General features: G+C 43.0%; 1 protein-coding gene across 5 annotated transcripts in view; it reads right to left on the bottom strand.

The window, feature by feature from the left end:
• Positions 1-27,941, bottom strand: part of CACNA1A (calcium voltage-gated channel subunit alpha1 A) — a 269,886-nt gene that overhangs the window by 18,215 nt on the left and 223,730 nt on the right. For 3 of the 5 annotated variants that reach the window (XM_081900883.1, XM_081900882.1, XM_081900885.1), the window contains 7 exons: positions 26,186-26,286; positions 25,347-25,456; positions 24,276-24,414; positions 22,354-22,467; positions 16,391-16,426; positions 9,655-9,847; positions 7,529-7,776 (listed from right to left, as the gene is read on the bottom strand). In XM_081900883.1, coding sequence (XP_081757009.1) covers positions 7,529-7,776; positions 9,655-9,847; positions 16,391-16,426; positions 22,354-22,467; positions 24,276-24,414; positions 25,347-25,456; positions 26,186-26,286 — 941 coding nt within the window. The remainder of the gene's footprint in view (positions 1-7,528; positions 7,777-9,654; positions 9,848-16,390; positions 16,427-22,353; positions 22,468-24,275; positions 24,415-25,346; positions 25,457-26,185; positions 26,287-27,941) is intronic. The other 2 variants (XM_081900881.1, XM_081900884.1) reach the window with 2 other exon arrangements.

The following is a 27,941-nucleotide window of genomic DNA, read 5'->3' as shown; positions in this document are numbered from 1 at the left end:
GAAAATCGAAACAAAGGAAATCAAAAAGAAAAAATATACAAGGAAAATCAACCAAGAAGAGACACGAGGAAAAGTGGCGGGGCAAGGAGTGAAGGTGACACAGACATGGACAAAGTTGGCAAGAGGAGTGGGGGGAATGGAGGCAAAGGAACGAAAATAATTCGGCGGGGAAAATAAGAATGAAAGCGACAGCCACATCAGGGGGGAGGGAGAGGAGGGCAAGGGGGACAACGAAGAAGGGTAATAATAATAATAATAATAATAATAATAATAATAATAATAATAATAATAATAGGAGGGGGGAGGATCCAACACAAAACAAAAGCAGAAAGAGAAATGAGAAATGGAGTTTTTATAAGTTCCAGCGTTTAAAAAGCAGCAAAAAGCTTTAAAAATTACTTGCACGGTTTTTTTTGGCGGGGGTGGGGAGGGGAAGGAAACAAAACAAAAGGGTGATGGTCAATTTATTTAAGAAAACAAAAACTGAAGGAGAGAGGCGGGGCAGGATTGATTTTGCAAAGCACGGGTCATATTGCATGTTATCAAAGTGGTTAGGAGGGAAAAATAAGAAAAGAAAAAATATCTGGAGTTGAAAAAGGAAGGTGGAGGTTGGGACAGAGTGACAGGGTGGAAGTGGGAATCTAGCAAGGAAAGGTGAGGGAGAGCACTGGGTCTGGAAAAGTTTGGAACAGAGCCGAACTCTTGAGGGAGGCTGTTGTGTACCTGTGAAATGTTTGAGCACTTGGTGTAATGGCCTGTGCGTGCATGTTCTCAGTTCAGGCAGGTAGGCAACAGTGTGGGCTCCCCAGTCTGGTGGAGCCCTGGACCAAATGAGAGTTCACCTCAGAGGCAGTTTCCCACTTCGTGCACACTGAAGTCTACATTATTTATGGATTATAACTCCTCCACCCACATACAGTTAAAGTGGCCTCCTTGACCAGATTGCCTGATGGATTGCAGTACAACAGACCAAAGCTCCACCCAGTCCTTAACCCTACTTGAATAACATGTGGAAAACTGCAACAAAGCAAAACAAAGCCCTAAATGTACAAGACCACTAGATCCCGGGCAACCTCCTTTATTATATTGCCAATACTGAGAAGTTTACTCCAGTTCTGAAGCTGAAGGGCTCATGTCTTACTAATTGTCTTACTTCACCAATTCTTTGGACTGTTAGGCTCAAATGAGTTTTTATGAGTTATGTCATACTATTTGTTCCACAAATGAATCTTGTTAATACGAAGAAATAAAATATGTATTCTGAGCACTGTATATGTCACATTATTCGTAACAGATGTAAAACTTGTGTGTAAACCCCCACCCCCATTAAGTCTTGTGCCAGACTATAGCAGCCAGAAAGAGAGAACTACTGAATGAACTTCAAAAAGTACTGTACACATTTTTAGTAAAATGACTGCAGATCAGACAGGTGGGCAAGATAATGAAAGAGAGGGATTTCCATCTGTCTGGCTTGGATAGGGGCTTTGTTCCATGGCAAGTGACTGAGGAGGTGTGTGTTGAAAATACTGATACTGTACTTCCCTCGCTGTCAAGAGAATGGAATTGGGTAAGCTGGGTATGTACTATATGTACTATATGAAGTGACCTCCAATTATCACATTGTCACTAAATCCAACAGTAAAGCAAATGACGCAGAGCAGGCAAGGAAAATTTTCTGACTAGGCTGCACTACATTTCCAGGTGCTTCTAATGCCCCTTTCTTGAGAGTTTACATGGTGCCTTTGGCTCTATAGGTAAGAAGTATGAAGTTCAAAGTTGAGGAAGGCTAAAAAAGAGAGAATTGGGGGTAGTTTCTAAGAAGCATCTGGCAGAGCTGAATCCTGAACTAACAACATTCAGATCATATCCTTCACCTCACTCCAACTAAAAGAATAAACGTGTTAGAATGGTTAATGATCACTTGCTTTAGAAACAGTGGGTGGAATTCAACCTCACTAAGGAGATCTTTCTGTCAACACAAACATGGACTAATGCTTCCGCTAGTGCAACAACTTAATTGAATCAGGTCCAGTCTTTTATTTTTGTTGCTGCTATCATTAGGTAACCATTCATAAGTTGCTTCTACCCTTTCTGTTGTCACTTTCCCTGTAAGCAAAATTTTTATCAGTTTCCTTCAAAAAGGCTGAACTCATTGTGATGGGTCTCTTCAGATAAAGCACACTCAGAAAGCAAATTTTGTGTGATTTTTTTTTTAAGTTCTATAACATGGCTAAATGGTTCAGTATTATTGCTATGAGAAGCGTCTGATAGTGTCTAGTATTGGCTGAACCAACAAAAAGTGAAAAGACAATGATGTAGTCACACATGCAGAGGCAGCTGTTTCCTTCATGGGAGTTGGCACCTCTCTAGTAATAAAAGACCTCATTTGTATGGCCTCAACAGGATAATAAGACCCCTAAACTCCAGCTGTTGATGATAAAAAATGATAGATGTGTACACATAGACTCTGTAAATCACCCAGGAAGGTGAAGCCAAGTTGGTTATTCAAATGAAATCATTTTGCATCTGTGATCAGCCAATTGGGACAAGAGAACTTCAGAAGAGTAGTTTGAGAGTTGTGGAAATCTAGCTTGAGTTCAGCCTTATAGAACTAGAATGCTGGAGAGAGGCTCCTGAAAAACCTGCAATGTGGTCGCCCAGGGTCTTGCACCAAGTTGTGAGAAGAGGCTTCTGTGGCATCGCTCAAGTGACCAGCCACTCTATGCCAGCAGTGAAAAGGAAGTAGCTCCATAGCTGTGAATAAAGTGAATCTGTGAGCCAGTCAGCAGTCACTCCTCAAAAGGTGGAGCGTGGTAAAAGCTGCTCTTCAAGTGCAGTAGGACAGTGTCACAAGACTATATCACAATATCCAAGCAGGAACTGTGGAAACTTATTTAAGAGAGATCTGAACATTACCAAAACCCAGATGTGCAGGTATTGCAACTTACATAAGCCTGGCGAAAGGTGACAAGAATCAGATAAATGAAGAAGGCCCAATTAGATGTATAAACTAATCTGCCTTAGGTGAGCAGTTGTGTCACACACATGGTGAATAGTCTTTGGGAAGAATCTAGGCTGAACTGGAAACCTATAAGATGGAATAAATCTGAAGAAGAAAGGGGAGACTGCATCTCAAAGAGCTGAAAGGTTAAGTCCATTGTTGTTGAAAGTTATCTCTGGAATTATACTTTTTTGAAAAAGGAAGAGAATGAAGTACTTACCTCAAAGGGGAGCTGGAGGTGGTCTTGAGGTCTGTTCAGACAGGAGGACAATAATGGTTCATGGCATAGTAAAAAAAAGAAGAAGGCCTTACTGTAGAAGTCTGAGAGAACTCCAGCCCATGAGAGTTAAATATGAAGGACAAGTTAAAATAGAAGAGAATTCTGCTTGCTGGTGGGGTTTTTTTTATAATTAACCTCAATCTAATATGGAAACATATTTTAGGGAGAATGTGTTGCTAACCACTGAATCAGCTCTATGCTGCTTGGTACTTGAAAGTGGCTGCCATGCTACAGTTTTCTTGCGCTGATTATCAGTGATTCATGGTCAGAAGAAGACCAGAGGAGAGAGGGAGAGAAAGAGACAGAGAGAAACCAAGACAGAGAGAGTAATTGAAGTAGCACCAGGAAGGAAAAGCCTACCAAACCAAACAGGAATCATAATTAGGAAAGGTATCCTAGGTTTACAAAGTACCGTAAGTTTTTGTATGCTTTGAATGTGCTCATGTGCGTGCATGTATATGTACATAACCACATTGCCGGGAATTTCACACATACGTATTTCAATGAAATATCTCTTTCTGTATCATGTTGCACTATACATGCATCTATGAATGCCTATTTTTGCCATACAAAGCTGCAAATTATTTGTTATGCCATGCCTGTACTGTGTATTTTAGTATACTGTGGATATTTACTTACACAATTTATATACATCCTTTTGTATTAAAACACACACACACATGCCCTGCATCTCTCAGTATCAGTTGTACTTACAACTTTTTGTATGCCTCAAGACTCAAAATCTGTGTGGGGTGTTTTTGTGTGTGTATGTATGTATCATATGTGTCTGTATCTAATTTTGGTATGTGTCTGTGTATCTGAAGACCACCATCTACAAGAGACCACAGCTGCATGCCACAGAACCTAGATCTCTAGAACCAAACATAGGTATTCTGCAAGATTCTCAACTTCTTATTTTGGGGGTGTACAAGAGGAATCCCTCAGAGCTGCAGGAAGAACTTTAAAACATAGGGGCAATTTCTGTTGACAATTCAAGGGGGTCCCACTGATCATAGACTGTATCTCCATTCCCAATATAGCTTCTTATCCCAGTTCAAACTCTATAATACGTATTCTACATAATGCTTTTGGTGTCCTCTTTTCCTTACTAAATTTTGCAGAAGAACCAGAATTTGCAGTCTGAATACATTACTGAAAATCAAGTCAATTTTATGAGAAGATGCCTAATGTTCAAAATATATTACTGCATAATTTGAAATTTCCTAGGATAGAATTTTAGGGCTAAACTGGACTAGGTCAGGAGATCTGTGACTGTATATCCTGATGCTTCTTTAAACAAATAAGCAGCTCTAGGGACATAGCTTGGGCCCATTACACTAGAGGAAGGGATACAACACTTCACCATTCCAATTTAAGTATCTCCAGAAACTGCTATTTGACTGATCTCCTGCTGGAGAAAATCTATCAGTACCTCAGTCTTGCCATACCCTTGGGCATCCCTCTCCCATATACCAGGGATGAGGAATATGAAGCCTTCCAGCTATTGGTAGACAACAACTTCCATTAGCTTAAGCTAGCATGGCCCATGACCAGGGAAGATGGGAGCTGACATCTGCAAGGCCACATGTTCCCCATGCCTGCCATATATCCTGTGTCCTAAATACGCTCATTGCATGCATGCCTACAGTTTATGCATGTATTTCTGCTTTTTTTCTTGTTCTGTTTGGATGTGACATGCACAGCTTACATGTGTGCCTGTATCTTCAGGTGCAGCTTCATTCCAAACTTTCCAGATTCACAAACCCCAGAGAGTTCAGTTCCACCAGCGTAACAATAAAGGGGTCACACCACAGACACTGGAGAAATAGGCCAGCGAGCTAGGCAGGGCCATCCGCTGGATTGGTTTGAATTTTTGTTCTCTGCTCACCAACCATCTTACCTGCGCCCGCCCCTCGCCGTGACAGCAGAGCCAAGCACAACGGATACAGAAATAAACATGTAAATAAAGGCAGATTGGCCAGGAGACCCCGAGTAAAGCGTCCAAATTGTCCAAAGGAAACAAATAGGAACAAAGAAAATGACTTTGTGTGTGATAACGGAGGGGCGGCGTGCAGCAGTGCGGGGAATAAATGGAAAACAAAGGAATAAAGGACCTTAAGAAGAGTCTCATCGAGTAATTGTATTCTCATTCACCCAATAAAATTTTGATGCAGTTCACATAAAGCTGGGCACAACCCCTGTCTTGAGGCTCTACCCTTATGTTGCTCAATTTTCTCTATAATTAAAGTGGTAGGCTTTATTATTTCTTTGGCTTTTGTACCACACTATGAATATAAATAAGGAATGTAGTTGTGAGCTTCAGTGTGAGTTTGATAGCCTTTGTTTTCTTGGCCCATTACAGGATATAATATTTGGAATGGAGATGGGGTAACATGCTGCATTAATATATGGAGGCAGCCAACTGCACTACTAAATTGGCAGTCCTGGCATTGCTCCAGTTCCAAAGCTGTAGACAAACACTGCAATAGAATGAATCCAGACTAAGCCCTGTGAAAATCAAACCCTGCAAACCCATACTTCCTTAGGTATGAACTCAGCTTTGAATGAACTGAATTTTTTTGATACTATTCAATTGTCTTATTTTGATCAGAGGATGTACTCCAGTAATAAAGGTGACAGAATTTTCCACCCATTTTCTCTATATAAGTGCCATGAAATATGCTGTCCATGATATGTGTATAATTAGTAGGAACATAGCCTAAGCAGCCTTGTCCAAGCCACAGGAACTCGTAGTTTCCTGTTGTGATACCTCAGGGATATTGTAAATGGGTTTCACAGACATTGCAATACTTGTCTGTGCACACATATTGTGATTGTGTGTGTGTGTAACTCAATAGTGATCAGGATCAGACAAGACTGTGTGTGAAGTGCCTGCTCTGTCTGTGAAGAAGGGTGGACAGGTATGAAGCGAGAGGGTATCTTTTGAGGAAGCAATTCCTGAAATGGGAGGAAAGGAGGATATCACTTGGGGCAAATTGCAATAGGGAGTTTCCTCTGCACCATTTACTGGAAATGAGCCCTTGTATGTAGTTGTTGATCCAGAAGGGATTGTCATCCACACTCATATTTTCTGGATCTCAGCAATGGAAGCTTCTGCTTATATAAACAGATCTATACCAAAGACTTAAACTAGTTTAATTGTCTCTTCTTCTCTTGTTTTTAGAACAGATGGTGAAGAGTTCAAAAAAGGTCTCTCCAAAATGGGTGAATGGGCAACAGAATGCTTATTAAACTCATTACAAATAAGTCCTAAATTGTGCACACTGGAGGAAAAAAAATCTGACTGCTGATATGTATGATGATTGAGTTGAATTGGCTGTGACTGCTTTGCAAAGAGATTTTGGAGCTATAGTGGAAAGCTTACAGAAAACATCCATGTGCCATGGTAATGTGCCAGGAATAATTAGGAAAGGAAAGGAAAAAAATAAAATAAATATTGAAATGCCATTATATAAATCTATGGTATGTTTTGAATACTGTGAAGAGTTAGGGTCTCCCATGTTAAAAGATTATCCTAGAGATGTAAAACAGATAGAAAATGGCAAGTTGGGTGTTGGAGCACATTCCTTATAAGGGGAAGCAAATGAGCTTTGGGGCCTTTTTAGTTTAGAAAAAAAATACTATAGTGGAAATTGTCAAAGTTCACAAAATCACAACTGATGTGAAGAAAGACAAAGCTTAGACAAATGCATGGGGGATTTGTCAATAGCTATGATAGTTAAATGGAACCCCTATGTTCAGAGGAAGTTTACCTCTGAGTACCAGATGCTGGAGACAAATCACACAGGGTGGCGACCATCTTCCTACTTTGCACGTGAACTTTCAGAGACATCTGGATGGCTGCTGTTGGACAAAATGCTGAGCTAGATCACGCTTGGTCAGACTCTGCAAGTTCTGATGTTGGTTAAATTCAGAAGTGTGCTTACAATGGTGCAGCCACTTCAGTGCAGGCATGCTCACCCGGCATTCTCACTGCACTATGTTAGTAATGTGGTGGTCCCTTAGCAATACATGGAATGTCCATTCATGTGCAGCTACTGTATGTATAGAACCTACTGGTCTTGCTTGGGCCAGTCAGGATCATAAAGTTCCATCAGAGAGATCCAGAAACTAATAACAGGGTGGGTAATTGGAGCTTGATTCCCTAAGAGTAGAGACTCTCTCCGTACTGGACACACCTGGATCGATCCCTAGGGGCGCAGCATGGAATGGAAAGCCACACCCACCTGCCTGTGAGGCATGTGGTCTCGGCCCTCACTGGGTGAGCGAGACCAACGTCGATCTCTGGAGCGAGGCCGGCTATATTCGTGCCTCTCTTGTGAGTACCGCTCTTTGTCAGAAGATGTGTGGTGGTGATGATGGTGGTGGTGATGGTGATGGTGTTTCCGGTCCTTTGGCCTGCCTCGTTCTTGGTCTCTTTCTTTGGGAGGTAGGTCACCTGACTGTGTGGTCATGCTGAGGTCCGTGCCCAGCCCTGCCAGTAAGAAGAAAGAAGGCAGTTCAAGGTTGAATGTTTCAGTTAGAAATATTCTGTATATGTCAACATATGTTCCCATCCTTCCCTGGCATCTAGGCAACAAGGGAGAACAGCAACCACAAGGAAATCCTGAAGGCAACGTTTTGCATGGCTGGTGTTGTGAACCTGAAGGAATATGTGCCCAGGACTCAGATACCAAAGTATATTGCTTTTCTAGTCTGTCTTTTCAAAAGCTCAAGCAGCTACTCAGGGCTAAATCAAGACTGATGGGGGAGATCTGTGAACAGGATCTTCCACAGCTGATTAAAATGTTAACAGCAGCCATGGAAGAGAGTACGGTAGTACTGGTGTTGTGGTAGTGGTTTAAAACCTCATGATGACATTTTCTTGATGAAAATTGGACTTAAAGCTGCTATTTGCCTTCCTGGGCAAAACAGACTATACAGTGGTACCTCTGGTTACGTACTTAATTCATTCCGGAGGTCTGTTCTTAACCTGAAACTTCTTAACCCAGAGGTCCGTTCTTAACCTGAAGCACCACTTTAGCTAATGGGGCCTCCCGCTGCTGCCGCGTCACCGCCGTGCGATTTCTGTTCTCACCCTGAAGCAAAGTTCTTAACCAGAGGTACTATTTCTGGGTTAGTGGAGTCTGTAACCTGAATCGTATGTAACCTGAAGCTTATGTAACCCAAGGTACCACTGTACATGTTTTGCCCTGCACTGAAAGTATCAGCTTTGGAGGTTAACAGCAACTTTAGAGCAGAGGGCAGGGGGAGGGGACAGAACTGCAGCACCAGGGATGCTTAAAAAAAACCCTCATGCCACCACTCCCCCAATTAAAATTGTCCTTCCCAAGCTATTTGCCCCATGGGGGCAAGATTAATTAAGCCTTTGCACTGCATGGCAAGCAAAATTTCAGTTTGCTGATATTAATCAGAAAAACAATGCTAAAGGGTTTAATCTACACACACAGAGACACAGACACACACACACACACTCCTAGTGCTGCAGTTGCAATATGAACAACCCCCCTATTGCTGTTATTAACCCTTAAACTGTGGAGATCCAGTTCATGGATCACCCACATCATAATTATTTTGGCTTGCAGACATCCCTTCATAGAGGGATCAGAATTTGTTTTCAGTGAGTCCTCAATTTAAAGTAGGCTCTCAGCTGACAAAATGCTCCAAAAGTACTTCTGGATCCCATACACTGTCTTTTGACCTACAGTTTGGGGAAGGACTGATCTGCAAAGAAAGCAAGAATGAAAGTACCTGAGACATATCTTACATTTCTCACAAACCTTAAAGGTCCATTATGCAACGCCTCTAAAAGAGCACAAGTATGCATTTGCACATTTCACATGCTGCAACAAAATCAGTGAACAGTTTTGTAACACTTTAAAGACTAAGGCCCCTACATACTTTTTGTTTATCTGTGTAGGTGTTTTCTGCAACATGTCTTTGACACAGTAATAGTGCATCTGCGACAGATTTATAGTGAACTGTCTACACATTTCCTCTTTATTAGTTATGTGATTCTTCCCAGTGTTACCACATTACTACCACCTGGAGGGGCACTCTGGAACTATAGTGCAACAAAAAGAAAACCTGCATATACCTGTACAATTATACTGAGTACATCAAACGTATTCACCAGTTATTGAGAGACTCACACCTCAAGATGCTTGCCAAGCAGGAGCCTTAGATCTTTACATATATACTTTGACCAGCTACCATAATTCTAAGGCTGCCTAATTCTAATTACTGTCTGGAATTGTGACAGTAGCAAAGATTGCAGCTATTCCGAAGGAAGTAACTAAAGGACTGAAGCCTCTGTCTCTAGGGTTTACTCCTGCTGGTCCTGCAATCTGACCTGTGTCCACATCAGTATATCGGCTGAGTGAGCGCTCTGATGTCCGGTGGCCTCGTTCCCGCCGCCGGTGATGCCGTTGGTTCTCCTCTGGGATTACCCTTTCCAAAGAGTAGTCATCCAAGCGCATGCCTTTGGAGCGTGAGTGGCCCAACATGGAGGCAGAGCGTTTCATGGGGCTTGCATCTGTGATTGTCTGGAAAGGGACAGAAACCCAGAACAATAACTGAACTGGCACTTTATGAGAAGGCAAACCCCCATGGATTTGATAGACAATGGAATACTATGCCTCTTTCTAGACAACTACTCTGTCATGTACTATGGGCACATCTATCCATCCTCCTGTCCAAGTTGCTACCCAGTCCATCTTTGTGTGCCCATAGTTATTAAGTTAATGATGACTATATGGACTTCTCTCTCAAAATATACCCATTTGCCACAAGTGCTAGGAATGGTTGTCTAAAGAGTTATGGAGTGTGAGGATTTTATTTTGCTTGCAAACCACGAAATCTTCCTTCCCAATCTGCTGAAGAATGAATGCATGGGTTTAGCTAGCATAGAGAGCAGTTGCCATGTTGTCTTTCTCCCACAGATGATACAGAAAAGGGCCAAACCCCACATTTCATTAATCATGTGACTGTTACATATAAGATTTTTCTTTCACAAATAGCTAGCACAGGGTTGTCAGTTGGGACTGGGATCCTGGCATGGGGTAGGTTTGGTTTTAACCCTTTGCTTACTGATGTGTTCCTGATCCAGATCAACTAATAGGAACATTCCCACACATGCAATGAGCAGGTGCTGCAGGTCCCCTGAATCAGACTGCAATGGGGAGGGGGGGGGTCAAAGCCCTCTATATCAGGACACTGAACTAAACTAGGTTCCCCACACTGGCCATTTGAGAAAGAAAAACCCTGCATTTAAGGGCAATCCACATGACTAATGTAATGTGTGGTCTGACTACATATGACAGTGGTTTTCAACTAGGGTGCCATGGCACCCTGGGGTGCCTTGAATGGTGGTCTCTGTGCCTCTTTCCTTCCTTCTCTCCTCTGATGCCCTCCTGCAACTCTGCTTCTCAAAGGCTTGCACAGCGGTTTGTTGCAGCAGCCCTGGCTACAAGCTCTGCAGGCAAATGGTGCCTCTGGGACTGGCCAAGGGGTACTTCCCAGGCTCCTGTGGGACAGTATGAGGAGGTACCTCTCTTTGGGGCAGGGGGGAAGCTCAGAGACCAGGGGTGGTGGCAACAGCTGCCTGGAGGACTTCCACTAGGGAGGGAACACTCCACTAGGGAGGGTGTTTGAAAAAGGGTGAGATAACTGGGCTCCTGAGCCCCACAGGGGTGCCGCAGAAAGAATGTAGTTGGCCAAGGGAGTTGTGGACTCAATAAGGTTGAAAACTTCTGACATATGACATAGATGTGTTTGTTTTTTTAAAAAGTAAATGCCAGGTGTGGGGGGTAGGGAGTGGAATTGTCCTCAGAAATGTAGTGTGCTTGGAGAAGAGGCATAAGTCTTCTCCGCCACCTATCCCCACTGCCCAGTAATTAGCATTAGGGGGGAAATCTCCCTTGTTAAGTAATTTGTCAAATGTCATTCATTGTTCTTTTATTATGGAACGTGAAGGTACACCTGATATTATAGTACTGGACAACAATTTACAATACATCTCATTGTATGTTAAGATTGGTGCCAGTAACAACTCCCAAGATTCTTATATGGTTTCCTCAGCTTTGCTCAAATCATTGTCTGGCACCCCTCTTCTTGAATAGGACACAAGACGACTGGGTCTTGGAGCCTGAATTGAGACCTCTTGTTACTTCTTCCTTCTTAGGTTTTGGGGGTCATGCTCATTATCTACATTTATAGGCAGCTATCTCTAGGAATAAAGACATTTCAAGGTACAGTACAGTACTCTCAGAAACCAGAAAATCTGCAAAGGCTCTTGGAGGCCATCTTGTGATCAATAAAAGAAAAATATGGAAGGCAGTGATTTAGTAGAAAGGAGGCCATAGAAAAATCTGAATGCTGCCAAATGCCCTGTGACTCCCACCCCCTACCCTATGTTACCTTGTGCTTACTCACAACATCGATTTCAAAAACTACTGGGTTGGGCTGACACCATGATATATTAAAAGAACTTCAAGGAATCTGTGTTTGGTATTTCAGATTTGCTCAGCCAGAAAGATGTTGGTTTAAAGTAGAGATGGCTAAACTGTGGTTCTCCAGAGGTAGTTGGACTGCTCATCATCCAAGACCATGGCCATGCTGGCTGGGGCTAATGGAAGTTGAGTCCAACAACATCTGTACAGCCCTGGTTCAAAATATTACACAATAACAAGCCAGAACAGCAAGAATAACAAAAGGCCCTCTACAAAGTCTTACAGAATAAAAAAGCTTTTAAAAATCCATCCAACTTCTTCTGAATTGCATTATTATTGTATGAGAACACCACTAGGTTGAAATTAAACCTAGAAGTCACAAATTACACATTGCTTGTATAGGTAAAATAAAACACATTTGTGTCAACTTTGATTTAATATGGGTGAAAATACACACATGTAACTGTATTTATTATTCTTGTGTACACAGAGTTCTGATTTGTAAATTTAAATGTGACCAAAAGATATTCACATGCAGTAATCTGTAACAGACAGTAGGAATATAGGACTGCCCTATACAGTGGTACCTCGGGTTAAGAACTTAATTTGTTCTGGAGGTCCGTTCTTAACCTGAAACTGTTCTTAATCTGAGGTACCGCTTTCGCTAATGGGGCCTCCTGCTGCTGCTGCCACAGCGCAATTTCTGTTCTCATCCTGAAGCAAAGTTCTTAACCCAAGGTACTACTTCTGGGTTAGTAGAGTCTGTAACCTGAAGCGTCTGTAACCTGAAGTGTCTGTAACTCAAGGTACCACTGTACTGAGTCAGAGCAGCAATCTAAGTATTGTCTATATTGATTGGCAGCAGATCTTCAGGATTTCAGACAAGCTTCTCTTCCAGCTCTACCTGGAAATGCTAGGAATTGAACACAGGACTTTCTATATGCAAAGCAGATGCTCTGCTACTGAGCTATGGCCCTTCCCTGCATTATAGGGCCGTTCTATGGTCCTTTATAGTATGTTACAGATTATTTCATTTGATAGATGTGTCATCCTGAATATATAATTTGGGTCTGAAGTAGCAATCACATTTGAGTTTGGATGCATACTTATTATGTTTTGTCATTATGTTTTGTGACACAGAGATTTAATCATAGCTCATTTGGATTGGATGTTGATATATATCATCCAAACTTTTGGTCAAGAGATATTGGGGACATCTGGATCGAGAAAATGAAAAGGGACCAAATTAACAGAAAAGTATGAGGGATGTTTTTGGAGATTATGCTGCTAGTGGTTTTAACACATCCTTTCAGAAACAATATAGGACACAAGTCATAAATTCAATTACATATGTATGGACAGTAGTCACTTTCAAATGATATCATCCGTGGTGGTTTTCTCATGAAGAACACTCCATAACTGCGCTGAAGACTACCTTGTCTCCAAAAACATATCTAATACACCCTGGACCACATTCCAGGCTGAACAGCTTCAGTAATGGTTGTGAAATATGACTTGAATTATTAACTGTAGGAATGGTACTGTGAGAAACATTCAGTCATGTCCTTTCCAGCAGCAGTGAGGAACCTGTGGCCCTCTAGATGTTGTTGGACTCCAGCTACCATGAGCCCCAGTCAGCATGGCCAATGGTCAGAGATGATGGGAGTTGTTGTCCAATAACTTCCTGAGGGTCACATTTCCCTCACAATGCCTTAAAGCAAGCACTGCCAGAACTGGCCATGTGTAGTATCAACCATATTTATTTGAAGCACCAGCAGTCATATATTTTTAAAAAACAATTTTTTAAACAGCCATGAAACTTGTCCAGAAATGGCTATACAGTTTCCGGTAGCTACTACGCAACTTGAAAAGTAAGCTGCCTTCATAATTGCCTAGCTGGAGTCTTATCAGGTGAACTGTAAATGTTGCCCACAAAGAAAACATTATCTTATATCCATTCTGGGAGTGAAATTACATTTTCTACCCTTTTTGTGCATACCCCAAAGTATTGGAGTTCTAGAGTATCAGGAAAAGATCAGTCACACACACAGCACTGTATTCTACCTAACAAAAGTTCATTATTGTTTTAGTTTATTTTAGTTTAGTTTAATTTAGGTAAATTTAGGGAAAGACAAATCAATAATCCCATGTGCAAAGAAACATGTTTCTTACCACTTGAAAGCAGTATATTCCATTGCAGAGCAGGGATCAAGGTTCCACACACTATCCCTGCCTTGGATAGGTTAACACTTCTCCATTATACTAAGACATTGTTCCCTCCCCTTGAAATCACACTAACTCAGAAAGAGGAAATGCTAAAGAAAGAAACCAGGACTCCCGACCCCACAGTCATACTGCTCTGACCAAATAATCCCACGTCTCAGTATGCAACTCAGAAATCCTAGTAGTCAACTCGCCCATATTTAACGCAAAGCCAGAAATAACACTCTTGCTTACAATCCCCTCCCTGCTGGAGCCACCTGACTCTTCCTGTTTCACAGGACAAGAGAGAGAAAAATTACTCACTTGTAACTGATGCTCTTTCAGTTGTCCTTTCCCTTTTCCCACCTATATATAGGTGCAGATGCATATGCAACCAAGCCTTCCAGAAACCTCTCTCCAATAGATTATTCTTGGAGTAACCTCAGCATGGGGCTGCTTGTGCATGGTGAACCACAATTAAAATCAAACAAGTTACCACAGAGTTGCAAATAACTCTCAAAAAGGAGTTAAGCTGATCCAGTCACCTCAGACATGTAAGACTCCTACCTCACAGTTTCATCAGAATCTATTTGGGTGGGTATTCTGAGACTGAAGGGAACATGCTGTGGTAGACATCTGGGAAAGGGTCAGAAATGGACAGAGATAATTTAAAATAGCATCACGTATAAGCTAGCAACCATTTCTTAAAGAGGCTCAGTCAATTTTGAAAAAAGTAAACAAGAACAATGGTATCTTCTACAACATGGCAGTTTCAGCAAGTACATTCACTGAAAAAGACAGCCATTCATTGCTCTTAAGGGATCCTGCTGTAGGAAGTACAGCCAGTCATATCCAGGTTGTAAGTTTTTCCATCTTGCGATCCCCTCCTCTAACTAGATGTGCTTCAGAATTGAAGGAAAGAGGCACAGAAATTTCTCTGGGAGATTGCTAAGAAAACCACAGACATTTCTAATTAAAATGGGAAGCTTTCTTGATAGGATGCCCACTTTTGTATCAAGTAAAAATGAATAGAGGTGGTTGGAGAAACTATCCCTCTTAGGTGCTCTCTGCACAACATTATTGTGGATCTCAGATATGCACATTCAAGTACAATCAAGACTTGGTCACACCATATTTGTCAATTCAGCAAATTCAGGAAATGGTAGGCTGTGCTTCGGCTGCACAGTCCACACATGGGAAGCAGATAAATGGACACAGAAAGCTCAGTGTCACACCATCACTTTGCTCAGGCAATACCATTCTATACCAAAAGCATGTGCTAGAAAGCAAGGAAAGATTCCCATGTGCCCTAACACTCTCAGCTCAGCAGATGAGTGCTTTTGCAGTGAAATAAAAGGCAATTCCTGCTCTGGTGGCTCACTGCTGAGCAGTTGTTTCTGGAAGGCCTGGTTGAATGCACATTGATTCAACAACTGCAAATGGGCAGATCATATTAGAGAAGAAAGAGAGGAACACGTTGGACACACAGAATCCAGGATTTGGTGGAGTGAGTGTGAGAATGGATAGCTGGTCCAGATTGAGAAAGAATTCCCATCCACCCCACAAAACAGATGGAAAATGGAAATAAGTAATTGGGCATCTGACAGACAGAAGGAGCAACAAGGTATTTTGTGGCACCTTAGAGAGCTATAGACTTATAGTGCAATTCTATTCATGCTTACTCAGAAGCCCCACTGAACTTACACTTCCTTGGACTAGAGCCCACTTCATCAGATGTGTATGTACACACACCAATTGAAGGCAACACTTGCCATGTCTAATAAAGTGGGTTTTGGTCCATTAAATCTTTAAAATGCCCTTGGAAGGTATAGTAGGTTACCAGCTAAGTTTTTCACAGCCCAAGAAAAAAGGCAACAGAAATGAGGAAGGAGCAGAACTATGGGTAGAATGAGTGTGGGGCTGTGGACAAGCATATAACTTTTCCCCCAGCAGGCCCAGTAAATAGACAAAACAAAAACTTCATCTGGCCCAAAGGATGTTTTGGCCACATGAAAAGCTTCAATTGGTGTGATGACAGAAAACCAGCCTCTTACTGGGCTAGAGTGCTTAAAGAATTATTTTAGCACCCGTTAAGACTAACATGGCAGACAACAGAGGCAGGAGCAGAAAATCAAGTGTATGGCTTGAAGCAGAGAGAGTGAAAGCAGGAAGAAGGTATGCAGAAAGGGACAGTGAATGAAAGGAAGAGAAAGCCTAATGAAGACAAGATGAGGACAGAATGGGCTGGAGAGAAGGTTTTTTGCCTGCATAGCTTTGAATGCAGCAAAAGCAACTGGGAATAGAGTAAGAGAGAGAAAGAGGTGTGCATGTAGATAAACACATAGGAGTTGGCAGCTTGCTAGTCTGAGGAGCCCAGGGGAAGGGAACTGGAGGCAGCGAGCGCGCAGAGCCAGGAGCCCAGGCTGCAGTACATACACTGAGATTATTCCCTCGCGGTCGCGCCTTCCTCCACTGTCGCAGCCATACAAGACGGTGCACACAGAAACGGGAAAGAGAGAGAGAGAAGGAAATAAATATAAAGGCAAAGGGAAATATAGGACCAAAGGGGAGGGTGGAGGAACCAGAATGTGGTAAAGGATTGAAGGGAGGAGTGTAAGGAGAGAACAGTCAGGTTAATGTTGGTCATTTATGCACAAGGCCAGCCCAGCCCAGCCCAGTGCTGGAAGCTCATATTCTCAGATATTTGGTTGCTCTTGACAACCAAGAAGATAAACAAAGATAGACGCCACGAAGGGACGGACAGTTCTCAGTAGGGATGAGTTGAGCAGCACAGCGGAGACAACAGCAAGGCCACATACTCCCCCCCCCAACTCAAAACATGCGGCAACAAGCCTCAGCCACTGTTAAAAGCTGCAACATTGTGCACGGCCCAAATGGGGACAGTCACCCCTACACACAGAGCTGCTCTCATTGATTGGCTGGGCCCCCTCGTCTTCGCGACTTTGGCCTTGCCAGCCCAACCCAGCCCAAAGGAGGCAGAGTAAGGCAAGGGGAAACTGCAGAGGAAGCCCTGAGCAGGATTTGGTAAGTGGAGAAATAGAGGTCTGTAACCTTGGACATCCCTACAATGTTGGGAATTCCAAGAAATGAATTTCTTGCCATTTCTTTGGATGGAAGCAAAGTTTGGGAGATTCTTTGTATGCTAACTCTGAAGCCTAATGAGAAAAGTGTAATGCTGAAAGGGACTAATGAATAGAATATGAATGGCTGTACTGCCTTTTTTATTTGGTAAATGATGTTGGTAGGTGCTGCTGCCATGGGTGTTCTCTCTTGATCAGAGTAGCTTCTGGTCAGACATGTGACTGCTGAAATGGAAACATTCAGCGTCTTGATTCTTGCATTGTTTCAAAGTGGTATAAAGGCTATGAATCACCATTTACCTTGGATGGAGAGAAAGGCAACTATACTTGTATATGTGGGTGTCGATGTGGGAGAGAATTAGGGAAGGGATTTATCATAGGTGGTCACAGAGCTGTTTGACAGTGGAACAGGGTGCATTGGAAAGTGATGGGCTCTGATTCACTAGAGGTATTTAAGCAAAGGCTGGCTGGGTCTTTGGCAGACATGATGTAGCTGCATCCCTTGCAGCGCTATGGTTCTAAAAACATTCCCACTAACCTGACTTTTTCAGAATGCCTTATTTTAGAACTTTGGTTCTCCAAAATCAGTCCTCCTTAACTGATAAGAAAGGCATCAGTTTCCACCAAATCACCCCAGCTTAGTATTCTTGCCCAGCAATCACAACCTACACATATCTCTGATCTAAAGGCTGTTGCCACTTCTCATCACCACAGGCCAAGATTTCTGAGGAAGCATCAGGAGTTTTCTGATTGGGTATTGGGAACTGTTACGGGTCCTCCTCAAAAAGGCCCAAACAACAATAATTCTCTTGCAGAGTTCAGCACTGAGTCCACCTAGGCAGTCAAGGGACAGGATTATCATGGGGATGTTTTCTGCAGTGTGACATCCATAAGAGTGTATTACTGAGAGAGATGAGTCACACTGAACAGGCTGCTTCCAGACAAAACTAACTTTGGAGATTGGAAGACAAGTCGAAGACTGCAGAGTGCTCCAGTCTCCTTCTCCTCTCCCCGAAACCCAGAGCTAAGTGACAGGAGGAAGGCCAGCACAACCCCAGCAGTATGCACATCTGGAGTCTGGAGGGAAGTGCAGGAAAGGGATGACCTGGTGGAAAAGGTACATGGCTTCTCCTATAAAACATTTCCTGTACTCATGGTTGAGTGCTACAGAAACAGTGTAAGACCACAGCACAGTAATCTGGCATCTGGACACAAGCTGAGAGTAAGTTTTGTAATGGAAAGTGGCAGTAGGAAGGTGCATGTGTGAGAATACCAAGGGAAAGGGCAGTGCTACAAAAGGGCTGGCAGAATGTTTATAGGAACAGCAGCATCATGACAGCACTGCGACAAGAAAGGTATGTAAGTGCCTGTGCTAGGACAGGGACAGAAATTGCCAAACTGGAGAAGGCAAACTACATGCAATGTGGCAGTTATCACCAAGTGTTACATTACTTTGTTTAAAAATGTTATGGCCTTCTTCTAATCTGTAGGGATAAAGAAGGCTATATGTCATAGGCCTACAAATGGCAGTGGGGGAGGTTTGTTTCCTACTTATACAGATCGGCTGCAATAGGCTTGGTGAACTGAGACAGCATTGCTTATTGGAGTATGGCAGGGTGGGGAGCCTTCCATTCTGACCTCTTCCCATTGGCCACACACAGTCTTACTCAGAAGAACTGGAACCAGGTACAGAGATGGAAGGCTCTAGGACAGGTACAGAGAACCTGCAGCCCTCCAGATGTTTTGGGGACTTCAACTCCTACCAATACCAGCCAGTATAACCAACTGTTAGGTATGATGGGAGTTGTAGTCCAACAGCATCTGGAGGACCACAAGTTCCCTACTCTGGTTTTAGGAAGTTCTAGCCTGTCCTTATTTTGGGCAGTAGATGTGCAGCATTTAGCAGCTTCATCCCGCCATAACTCCCTCTGTCATTTTGAGGTTTGATTACCAGATGCAAAGCTCATGCAAAAAAGTAAAGGAGAACCAACGCCATTCACCTCCTTCCCTGCAAACAGATGCCCCTTTTCTGCACTGTAACTCATCATCACAGCTGGGCTGAAAGCAACACTTTCTATTACATACTGGATCGTCTTCTAGGAGCTGTGCTGATGTTGGATCAAGACTGCACAGAAGGTCTTATCAGTCCAACTCCAGCAGAAAGGCATAGCAGGCAAGCATCCGGCAGCGATAAAAAGCCTAAGATGCTTTAAAGCAGCAGTGGCCAACTTTTTTTTTGGCAAGTGTACAACCACAAATCAAATCTAAAGAATAGTACAGCGCTACTCAGCTGCTCTCTGCAGTACATAATAAAATGTTCTAGTGTCTTGGATCTGTTTTGCTTCTGTCTACTGGAGTAGACAATAGCACAGCATGAGAGAGCCAGGTAGGAGCACAGTGATTCCATGCCATTGTTAGGTCCAGAGGTCCTCCATTTCCCATCAACATGTACTACAAACTCCTACTGCTTGTGTCAGAGGTTGGCAACCTATGCCTTAAAGCCATTGTTTCAAGCCCTTCGCCTTCAGAGAACCCTGATCACACTGACCTTTCTGACAAGGAGCATCTGTATATTGCAAAAAATTGTGCTGAGAGTTTTAGGGAGCACATTTAGTTCACATAGTGCACTTGTCAGATCAGCTGGGTTGCTTCACAAAGCCCACATATGAGGAAAATGTGCTCCTTAGAATTTCCCTGAGGCTCTGTACTGCAAGGGAAGATTGCTAGTGGCTGGCAAGTCTTCTTTAAGGTCTATCTGTCATTACTATTCTTCTACTGAGGAACCCATTGAGGAACCTGAGTCTCTAGAACAGGTTTGAAAACAACTGTCTTAAGAGTAATAAAACCTATTGTTGAATCAAAGGGAGAAACCTTTGTTGAAAATGCAGTGTGGATGATGCCAAGCAGCCTACTGCTGGGACCTTTCCAAGACCAGTGGGCCCACTAGGTTGAAGGACAGCTTGCCTAGGGAGCTGTCCAGGATGCTGAGCTTTGGTGCAAGACAACCATGATTTATGTACCTCTGACTTAAAGGGAAGGTCTGTGTTTTGTAGCTAGGTTGCCATAGCTGACGTTTTCAACAAGTTGTGTCTGCTAAGATGCTTATGAGTTATAATTTAGACCCTACTCGGTAGAATTGGGAGGCACAGTTATAAACTAATTGTAGCAGATAATGTATTTATTTTGTCCATGGTCTTCCCCTCATAATATGCCCAAGCTCTCACTTGCACACATATACACAGAGACACAAATATGCTTAGCCTGCTGGTACGGCAGTAAATGCTGCTACATAGCGGAGCATGCTAAGAGCGACTGCTGCTGGGCACATGCTTAGCAAAGAGCACTCACCCCCAGCCCATTATCCCATCCCCACCTTCCGCCTTGCACAACACTGGCTGCTGGAATAGCATCTCACAACCCTGTAAAGTTTGCTACTATAAAGCATGCTTCATGCCAGATCAGGAAGCGTACATTACTAGCTGGATGGTAGCTGCCGAAGGATGCGGGCTTTGCTTTGACAGCAACTGTGCTGTGACAGGCCACAGTTTAATTTAGCCTTTTCCTCCACTCCCCATCAGAGAAATGAAGAGTGAGCACAAGGCTAGCATACCAAAACAGCCCTCCAGGGGCCAAGGAAGTAAAATAAAATTCCAGCCTGGTCAAAGCAACAAGTTAGCAGAAATTATGCCTTCAAAACAAGACCACTTAAGACAACAAGAGGTGATTGCCCCTGTGAAAACCCAGTGGGAAAGCAGAAGTGCAAAGACAAGATCAGAAACCTGATTCCCAGATCCCAGGTCTCAGAGCAGAAATAGGGAAGCTGCGGCTCTCCAGAAGGCCTTGGGACTACAACTCCCATCATCCTTGACCACTGGCTAATGGGCTAATGGGAGTTGAAGTCTAACAACATCTAGAGGCCCAGAGTTCCACATTCCTGTCTGATAGGGTGCTCTGTCCCATGGCTGGGATTCGTGGCATATGTTACTTACTCAGAGGACCCTCCTTCCCACCTTCCTTGGCAAAGAGGTGCAATTTCCCTTCTCAGGAAGGATTTGTTGCTTTACTACATTCGCATGCCAATATTTTTATGCTTCTTAAGGGAAATGTCTCATTCTCCTCTTTAACATCTCCATCCGTAGACACAGCGGGCTGGATCTGCTAATGGAGAGCTGACACGTGTATTGCAGCAAATGCTGCTCCTGCTGTGCACCTGCTACTGATGCAAATTGAAAGAAATGTGTAGCAGGCACTCAATGCCTGCAGGGCATGAATGCACCATGGTATAACTCCATGATCTTAGTTGGACTGGTGGCAGCGAGGAGGCCAAACAGCCTACACACATCTGCTCCGACTTCATTTTCATCATGTGATTCTGACTCCCACTAGGCTGGAAGAAAATATCCACTTCAGTCTTGCTGCTATCCAGCTGTTTAACTGAGCTGTCTGGATTACTTGGTAGTCTACTAACTAGATGCTAAAGATCAGAAGGTTGTAAAAGTATTGAGGGAATTCGCTGCCTAATGGGACTTGGAGTGGACCCATTACATTGGAATCACTGCAGGAGAAGGCAGTGGTAGCATTGGAAATATAAGGGATGACTTCTACAGCAGAATGCTGACTTTAATGAGAAAGCCTGATAGCTTTCCCCTAATATTTGGACCAATAAACTGTGATGACAGGCACCTGCTGTCTTGTATGTAAGACATTATTCTGTGATGTATTGCTAGGAAGTATCATCTCATGAGCATCTTCCGTGAATTTAAAGGGTTTAACATGAAGTGGGTGGGGAGAATCTGCAGGATGAAGAGGATGCAGGAAAGGTAGTATTATCAAGTCTAGCCCTTTCTTGGGGGGGGGGATTCAATATGCCATTTAGACCTAAACTACACATAATGGGGAGATGCACACAAGCCATTGACCTGCACCTCCCCTGCAGAATACATAATATTCTTTGTTCAGGTGCCCCTTTGTGGAAGCTTCATCTTGCCCAAGGCTTTCATTTCCTGTGTGAAAGCAAAGCCTTCAGCACATGTTAATAAGCTGAAATGATTCCTGGAAAGAGCATGCTGTTCCTTAGAGTGATATACACACCCTAAATAAACAGATGTGTAACAGGAAGACTCAAGATTCTTTCAGAATGCACCAGTACCGAGTAGCACTAAGCCCAACATTGCTACCTCCTTGATGTGCAGGTGACAATGAGGATCACTGCTACCCCTATGAGCAAAAGAGAGTGCAAGGAAGGGGAGGTCATCACAGCCCTCAAGTTCAAAATGGGCTGGATAAAAAAACCCTCACCTGGTTTTCAGCAGGCAGTCGTGGCATGGAGGCAGCACGTCCATGACCTTCCATGGGCAGGTACTGGTCACTGTCTGAGTAGCCCTCCCTTGCCATCTCCCGCATCTCTACAGACTGGATTAGGCAAAGCAGATGAATTTATTGATTTATTTAAAACATTTATAAACCTCTTAGTATTTGAAAAGCCTCTAAGAAGTGCACAACATAAAAAACAGTAAACAACATAATTAAAATAGAAATACAACATAAAACAAGTAAAACAGTACCAAGGAGAAACAGGAATTTAGAGAATTCATACAAGTTAAAAAAAGGGGCAATCTTATGGGTCAGAGAAAGCCTGGGCAAAAAGATACATTTTTATACCATGTCTGAAGCAATGGGGTCATGTCACATGGGATGCCAGATTTGGGGGAGCTGGGAGGGACAGATGTGGAATAACTGACCAAAGATTAAACGACTCAATGGTCTTCAAACATAGAATCTGCTTATTCTGGCCTCATGCTGCTGGGAACCTCTAGTCATTAAGTATTCTTCTGCTAAACATGATTCGACCTCCCCCTCTCTAGCTCTCATAAATATATTTCCTACCCAAATCCAGGAATACAAGTCAGAGGCAATGAGCATTTTAGATTCTGGATCTGCAGGCTGTTGTACTGCTGCTGTGTCCTGTGGAACCCCATATACAAGTGGTGACTGGCGTGGACTGGTGTGGTAGAAAGCAGAGAAACCAAATGCAACTAGACCCAGAACAAACTAATTCTGGTTTTTTCCCCTCAACCTCCTTCCTGGTGAGTACTACAAAGGCAACACTGAGAGGAAGAAGCTGACAGCCAGTGCCATTCTCTGGACTGGTTGTAAGGAGGAAGGCAGGCAGATGGGGGCTGGCTGAGGGCAGATAGACATTGGTGGTGCAGCATCCCATTTGCCTTAATGGAGCAGCTTCCATTGATATACAAATGGTTCAAATATGCTGTGCAAAGTCTTTGGAGCCTGCAGGACACAGCAAGAGGCAGGGGTGAATTCTCCTAAGGCGCTTTCTCCTAAGGCTGCCACATATAAAATCATGCAAGGAAAGAGGGCATTGCTAGTATTCTTGGAGAAATCACTCCTATTCTCCCAGTTCATAGGCTGAGAGCCAAATGCACACTACGGAGGAACATCTGTACCAATAACGTAGTAGACTTATGACCATGGAAAGAAATCAGTAGATTGTGACTGAAAATGACATGTAATGTGCCATGATGGATTTACCTCTCAAATGACACTGTGTTCATGATACAGAGCATAACTGCAATTTTATCTTTAGGACAAATATTTTGAGAACAGCCATATGAACACTGAGCATCAAAATTCATACTTCTCCATTTAACTCATGTGGAGCCCCTACAATCTAGGTGGTGGTGGTGAGGTTTTGCTTCACCTTTGGAGTCCCCTCCCCCTTTGTTTAAGGTAAGGTGAATTCATATGATTAAATTAGCATGGCAAGAAAGCAATATGAGCAAGCAGAGGCTGAGTTCAGTTTATGGCAAAAAGATCTTGCAGCTGATTCACCACAAGTACAATTTGCAACTCAACTCCCTTTTGTCATGCTACCAAAACTTCATAGAGTAGGTTGCACAGGGTGCTGTAAATGTGGGCTGTCATGAGATCCAAGTGTCACACGATTCCTTCCCCTTCAGCTGAAGCTCAACCCATATTGGCCTGACCCACATCTCAACTATTTGCTCCTCTGAACTGGACCTTCCTGAGCAACTTTCCTATGATGCTGGAATTTTCAAAACATGATGTCTGATTCTAGTGAAAGATTGCATATTATAACAGACTTTTAAAAGATTTCAAGAGGACAAACTGGGTCAGAGAAGAGAGAAGGATTGAGAGAGAGGCAAGTGCCAGTCCAAGCACCTAGCTGGCACACAAACCACCTGGGAATTGGTCCGGCTATTGGGTATCTCTTCCGGGCGCCCTGGCTCTGGGCTCCAGGTTCCTGTCTTCTGGAACATTTCTTGCGCTCGTTGTGTGACCCAGGATTCACTTTCTTTCATTCCTCCTTCCTGCATGGTCCTGGAGCAGAAAGAATAGTCAGACTATAACAAGTTGCTGCACAGTCACAAACAGAGTCTGATGACACAGAATCATTAGCGTTGCGGAAATAGCTACAATAGCTGCCATGTCAGGTTCCCTGCTATTCAAAACCCTAGAGTTTCCCAGCTAAGTAAACACAGCCAGAATCTGGTAGTTTCAGGAACTCTTATACAGTACCTGGAAAGCATACAGCAGGGATCAATCATGTACAGAACCAAATCAGGAAAAAACCCCACTCAAGTTGACATACTGAAAACCAGAGACATAAACTCCCTTGAGAATATTTAGTAAAGGCTTGTATGCAAACATCTAAAGCAGAAAATATCTATAAAAATACACTGTAGTGTTTCTGGGCTGAAGACTCCAGTTATATCTATTGATGTGGTAATCATTGTGTGGGTTTTAAGTAATCTGTGATGAAGGTTCTACAAGAGGGGTCAGCAAACTTTTTCAGCAGGGCGCGAGTCCACTGTCCCTCAGACCTTGTGGAGGGCCGGACCATTTTTTTTGGGGGGGGGGATGAACAAATTCCTATTCCCCACAAATAACCCAGAGATGCATTTTAAATAAAAGCACACATTCTACTCACGTAAAAACACTAGGCAGGTCCCACAAATAACCCAGAGATGCATTTTAAATAAAAGCACACATTCTACTCATGTAAAAACACCAGGGAGGCCCCACAAATAACCCAGAGATGCATTTTAAATAAAAGGACACATTCTACTCATGTAAAAACACGCTGATTCCCAGACCACCTGCAGGCTGGATTTAGAAGGCGATTGGGCTGGATCCGGCCCCTGGGCCTTAGTTTGCCTACCCATGGTCTACAAGGCGTCTGATTCTGCACATTCTGTTTCTGAGATGTCTTTTCAAATATAGGTCTGAAAGCTATATTGATTATGACTCACGTTCCATCCCCTTGATCCAGTTGTGAGGAAGGGAGAGCATTCGGTCCTGGGCCACCTTCCTGGGATGGGGATGCTAGATCCATGCGCTGGAACATAAGTGGTGTCCGATTCTACAGGAAAGCACAGAATGATGCACAAGTTGGTATTTAGATATCTGTTGGAAAATACATGCAGCTATTAAATAGCTTCTTTTCCTCGAGTAAAAGTTCAGACCATCTGAAAAGCTGTCAGTGACAAGACAATCCCTGCATGCTTTGAACTGTGAGTGAAACCTTGCTCACAGACTGATTCATTGCCTATTGGCTTTACTGAGAAGCCACCCTCTTCCCTCTATCAACTGTCAATTGGTAGCAGTCATTTCATCAGGCTGTAACAGGGTAGGTGGGGAGAGTGGAGTTCTAGGGCCACTCCACTGATGCAGCTGAGAGTCTAGCAACCATTGGCTCTTCCTTGCCTTGAATTGTCATTATAAATACTTGTACTTAAGAACTGGCACTGAAGTTTGAGTATTTCCTCCTTGCCAGGGAGTTTTTCCCCCTGATTTTACTTAGCTCCAGTTCCTTCACAATCCCAAGAAGGCATCTCAAGATTCTCCTCCAACCCTGCCTTTGATGCACATTGCATCAAAATTATTTGGCACATGTACATCTGCATGACTGCACACACACAACTGCACAAATACAGTATCATACATCCCTCGGCCCCCCTTAAAATACATTAGTTCAGGGATTCGTGGAAATCAAACTTACAGCATAGACACAGAATTGGCAAAAAAGAAAGAAAGAAAGCTGGATACTGAGGGATCTTTTCTCAAACCATGCTTTATGGTTGCCACATACCTGCTCCTCCTGTATGGCCTGCAACTTCTTGGCCTTACTTTGGCGATAATATTCCATGATCATCATGGCTGCATAGATTTTGCCCACTGTCAGATCGGTAGCTGTAGGATGAAGAAAGCAGAAAGAAAACGATAAATTGCTTCGGCTTATTTTTCCCTTAGGTTTTTCTAAAGGTGAACTCTGCCTTGAGTTTGGGCTGAGTTTTCTTGGCTGGTGGGGTGCCATCACTGTAAGTCTCTGTGTGTCTGCATGTAAAATTGTTAATTCCTTTATGGGTTTTGCAGTTGCAGCTCAGGTAGACATCTATGGGTAAGTTCCCAAATTTAAATTGCTAGTCTCAGACACCACATGGAGAGTTGAACATGGCCTCATTAGACCTCTTTTGGCAAAGTAAACACAAGGGGCATATGGAGAAGTGGATTAGCTCTACCTTCTTGCGATCATTCTAATCACCCTCCACAAGTTGGAGGGTAATATTCTGAAAGGAGGAGCCTTTTCAAAAACAGCTCTTTCTCCTCTGTAATAAAATAATAGGAAAGGGATTTATTTATTTATTTGCAGAATTTTTCTTCTACCCTTTACCAAGTGGCCTCAGGGCAGGTTCCAATAAAATCAAAGTACACAACAACAATGCAGGTAAGTGTGTATGTGTATAATGAATAATCAATATTATTTTTTATTTTATACTTGATTGTAAAAAACCTCAAAGTGGTTTACAAAAAAGATGAAACAACAAATAATCAATAAGAATTAATAACAATTTAAGTCTTTCAAAAAGTAAAATTAATAAAAAATCACAATATACAAGTTCCTTTACCTGAAAACACCTGCTGTCTGAAGGCTAATTAAAGAGAACCTACTCTGCGTTGATACCTGTCTGATCTTGAGAAAAGTCTTCCAGAGTTGTGGTGCTACGATCAAGAGCACCTATCTCCAAGTTTCAGTCAATCAGGTATCCATTAATGGTGCTACTACCAACACAGCCTCCCTGATACATCTCAGCATATGGGAGGGACAATATTGGGAGAGGTGCTCTTTTAGTTAATTAGGGCCCAAGCCACTCAGAGCTTTATACATCAAAGTCAACTGTCTGAACTGGGCTTGGTGACATATAGCCAATGCAGATGCTTAAAAAAAAAACCTGGCATTCTGAACTAGTGACAATCTTTGAACTGTGTTCAGGAGTTGCCCTATGTAAAGTGCATTATAGTAGTTAAGCCAGGAAGCTACTAGGGTGTGAATTAGTGTGACCAGGCTATCCCTGTCCAGACATGGACATATGTGATGAATCAGCCATAGCTGTCAATAACCACTGTCAATAATCAGCCTTCAGTGACAAGGTGGCATTACAGAGTAACTTCCGACTATGCACTTGATCTTTTACGGTGGGGTGGGGAACGTCTGGACCATGAGGAACTCTTGTCCCACCATGGGATCTAAGTTTATCCACGAGGCTGTTTTCCCCAAACCATGCCCATCTGTCTATCAGTTGACATCACTGGGTGACAGCTGATGAGGATGGTTCAGTCCTGCTGAGTGCTGCTTTACCATTATGTTCCCTGTGAGACTATCCATGTGGAAATAACACAGTTCTCTCCATTGCCAAGATGACATTGCAACAGTAATTTCCATAAAGTTATTTCCATAAAGAAGTCAGTATATGCATGAACTCAGTGTGGACAGAATGAATGTCACAGTGTGGACAATAACGACAACTCTTACATTGTCACAGGCAGGGACAATAATGACAACTCTT

This window comes from Podarcis melisellensis (assembly GCF_964234715.1).
Source record: "Podarcis melisellensis genome assembly, chromosome: 2".
In the NCBI taxonomy this organism is placed as follows: Eukaryota; Metazoa; Chordata; class Lepidosauria; order Squamata; family Lacertidae; genus Podarcis; species Podarcis melisellensis.
Note: the sequence above shows the minus strand (reverse complement) of the source record. Positions and strands in the feature narration are given on the sequence as shown.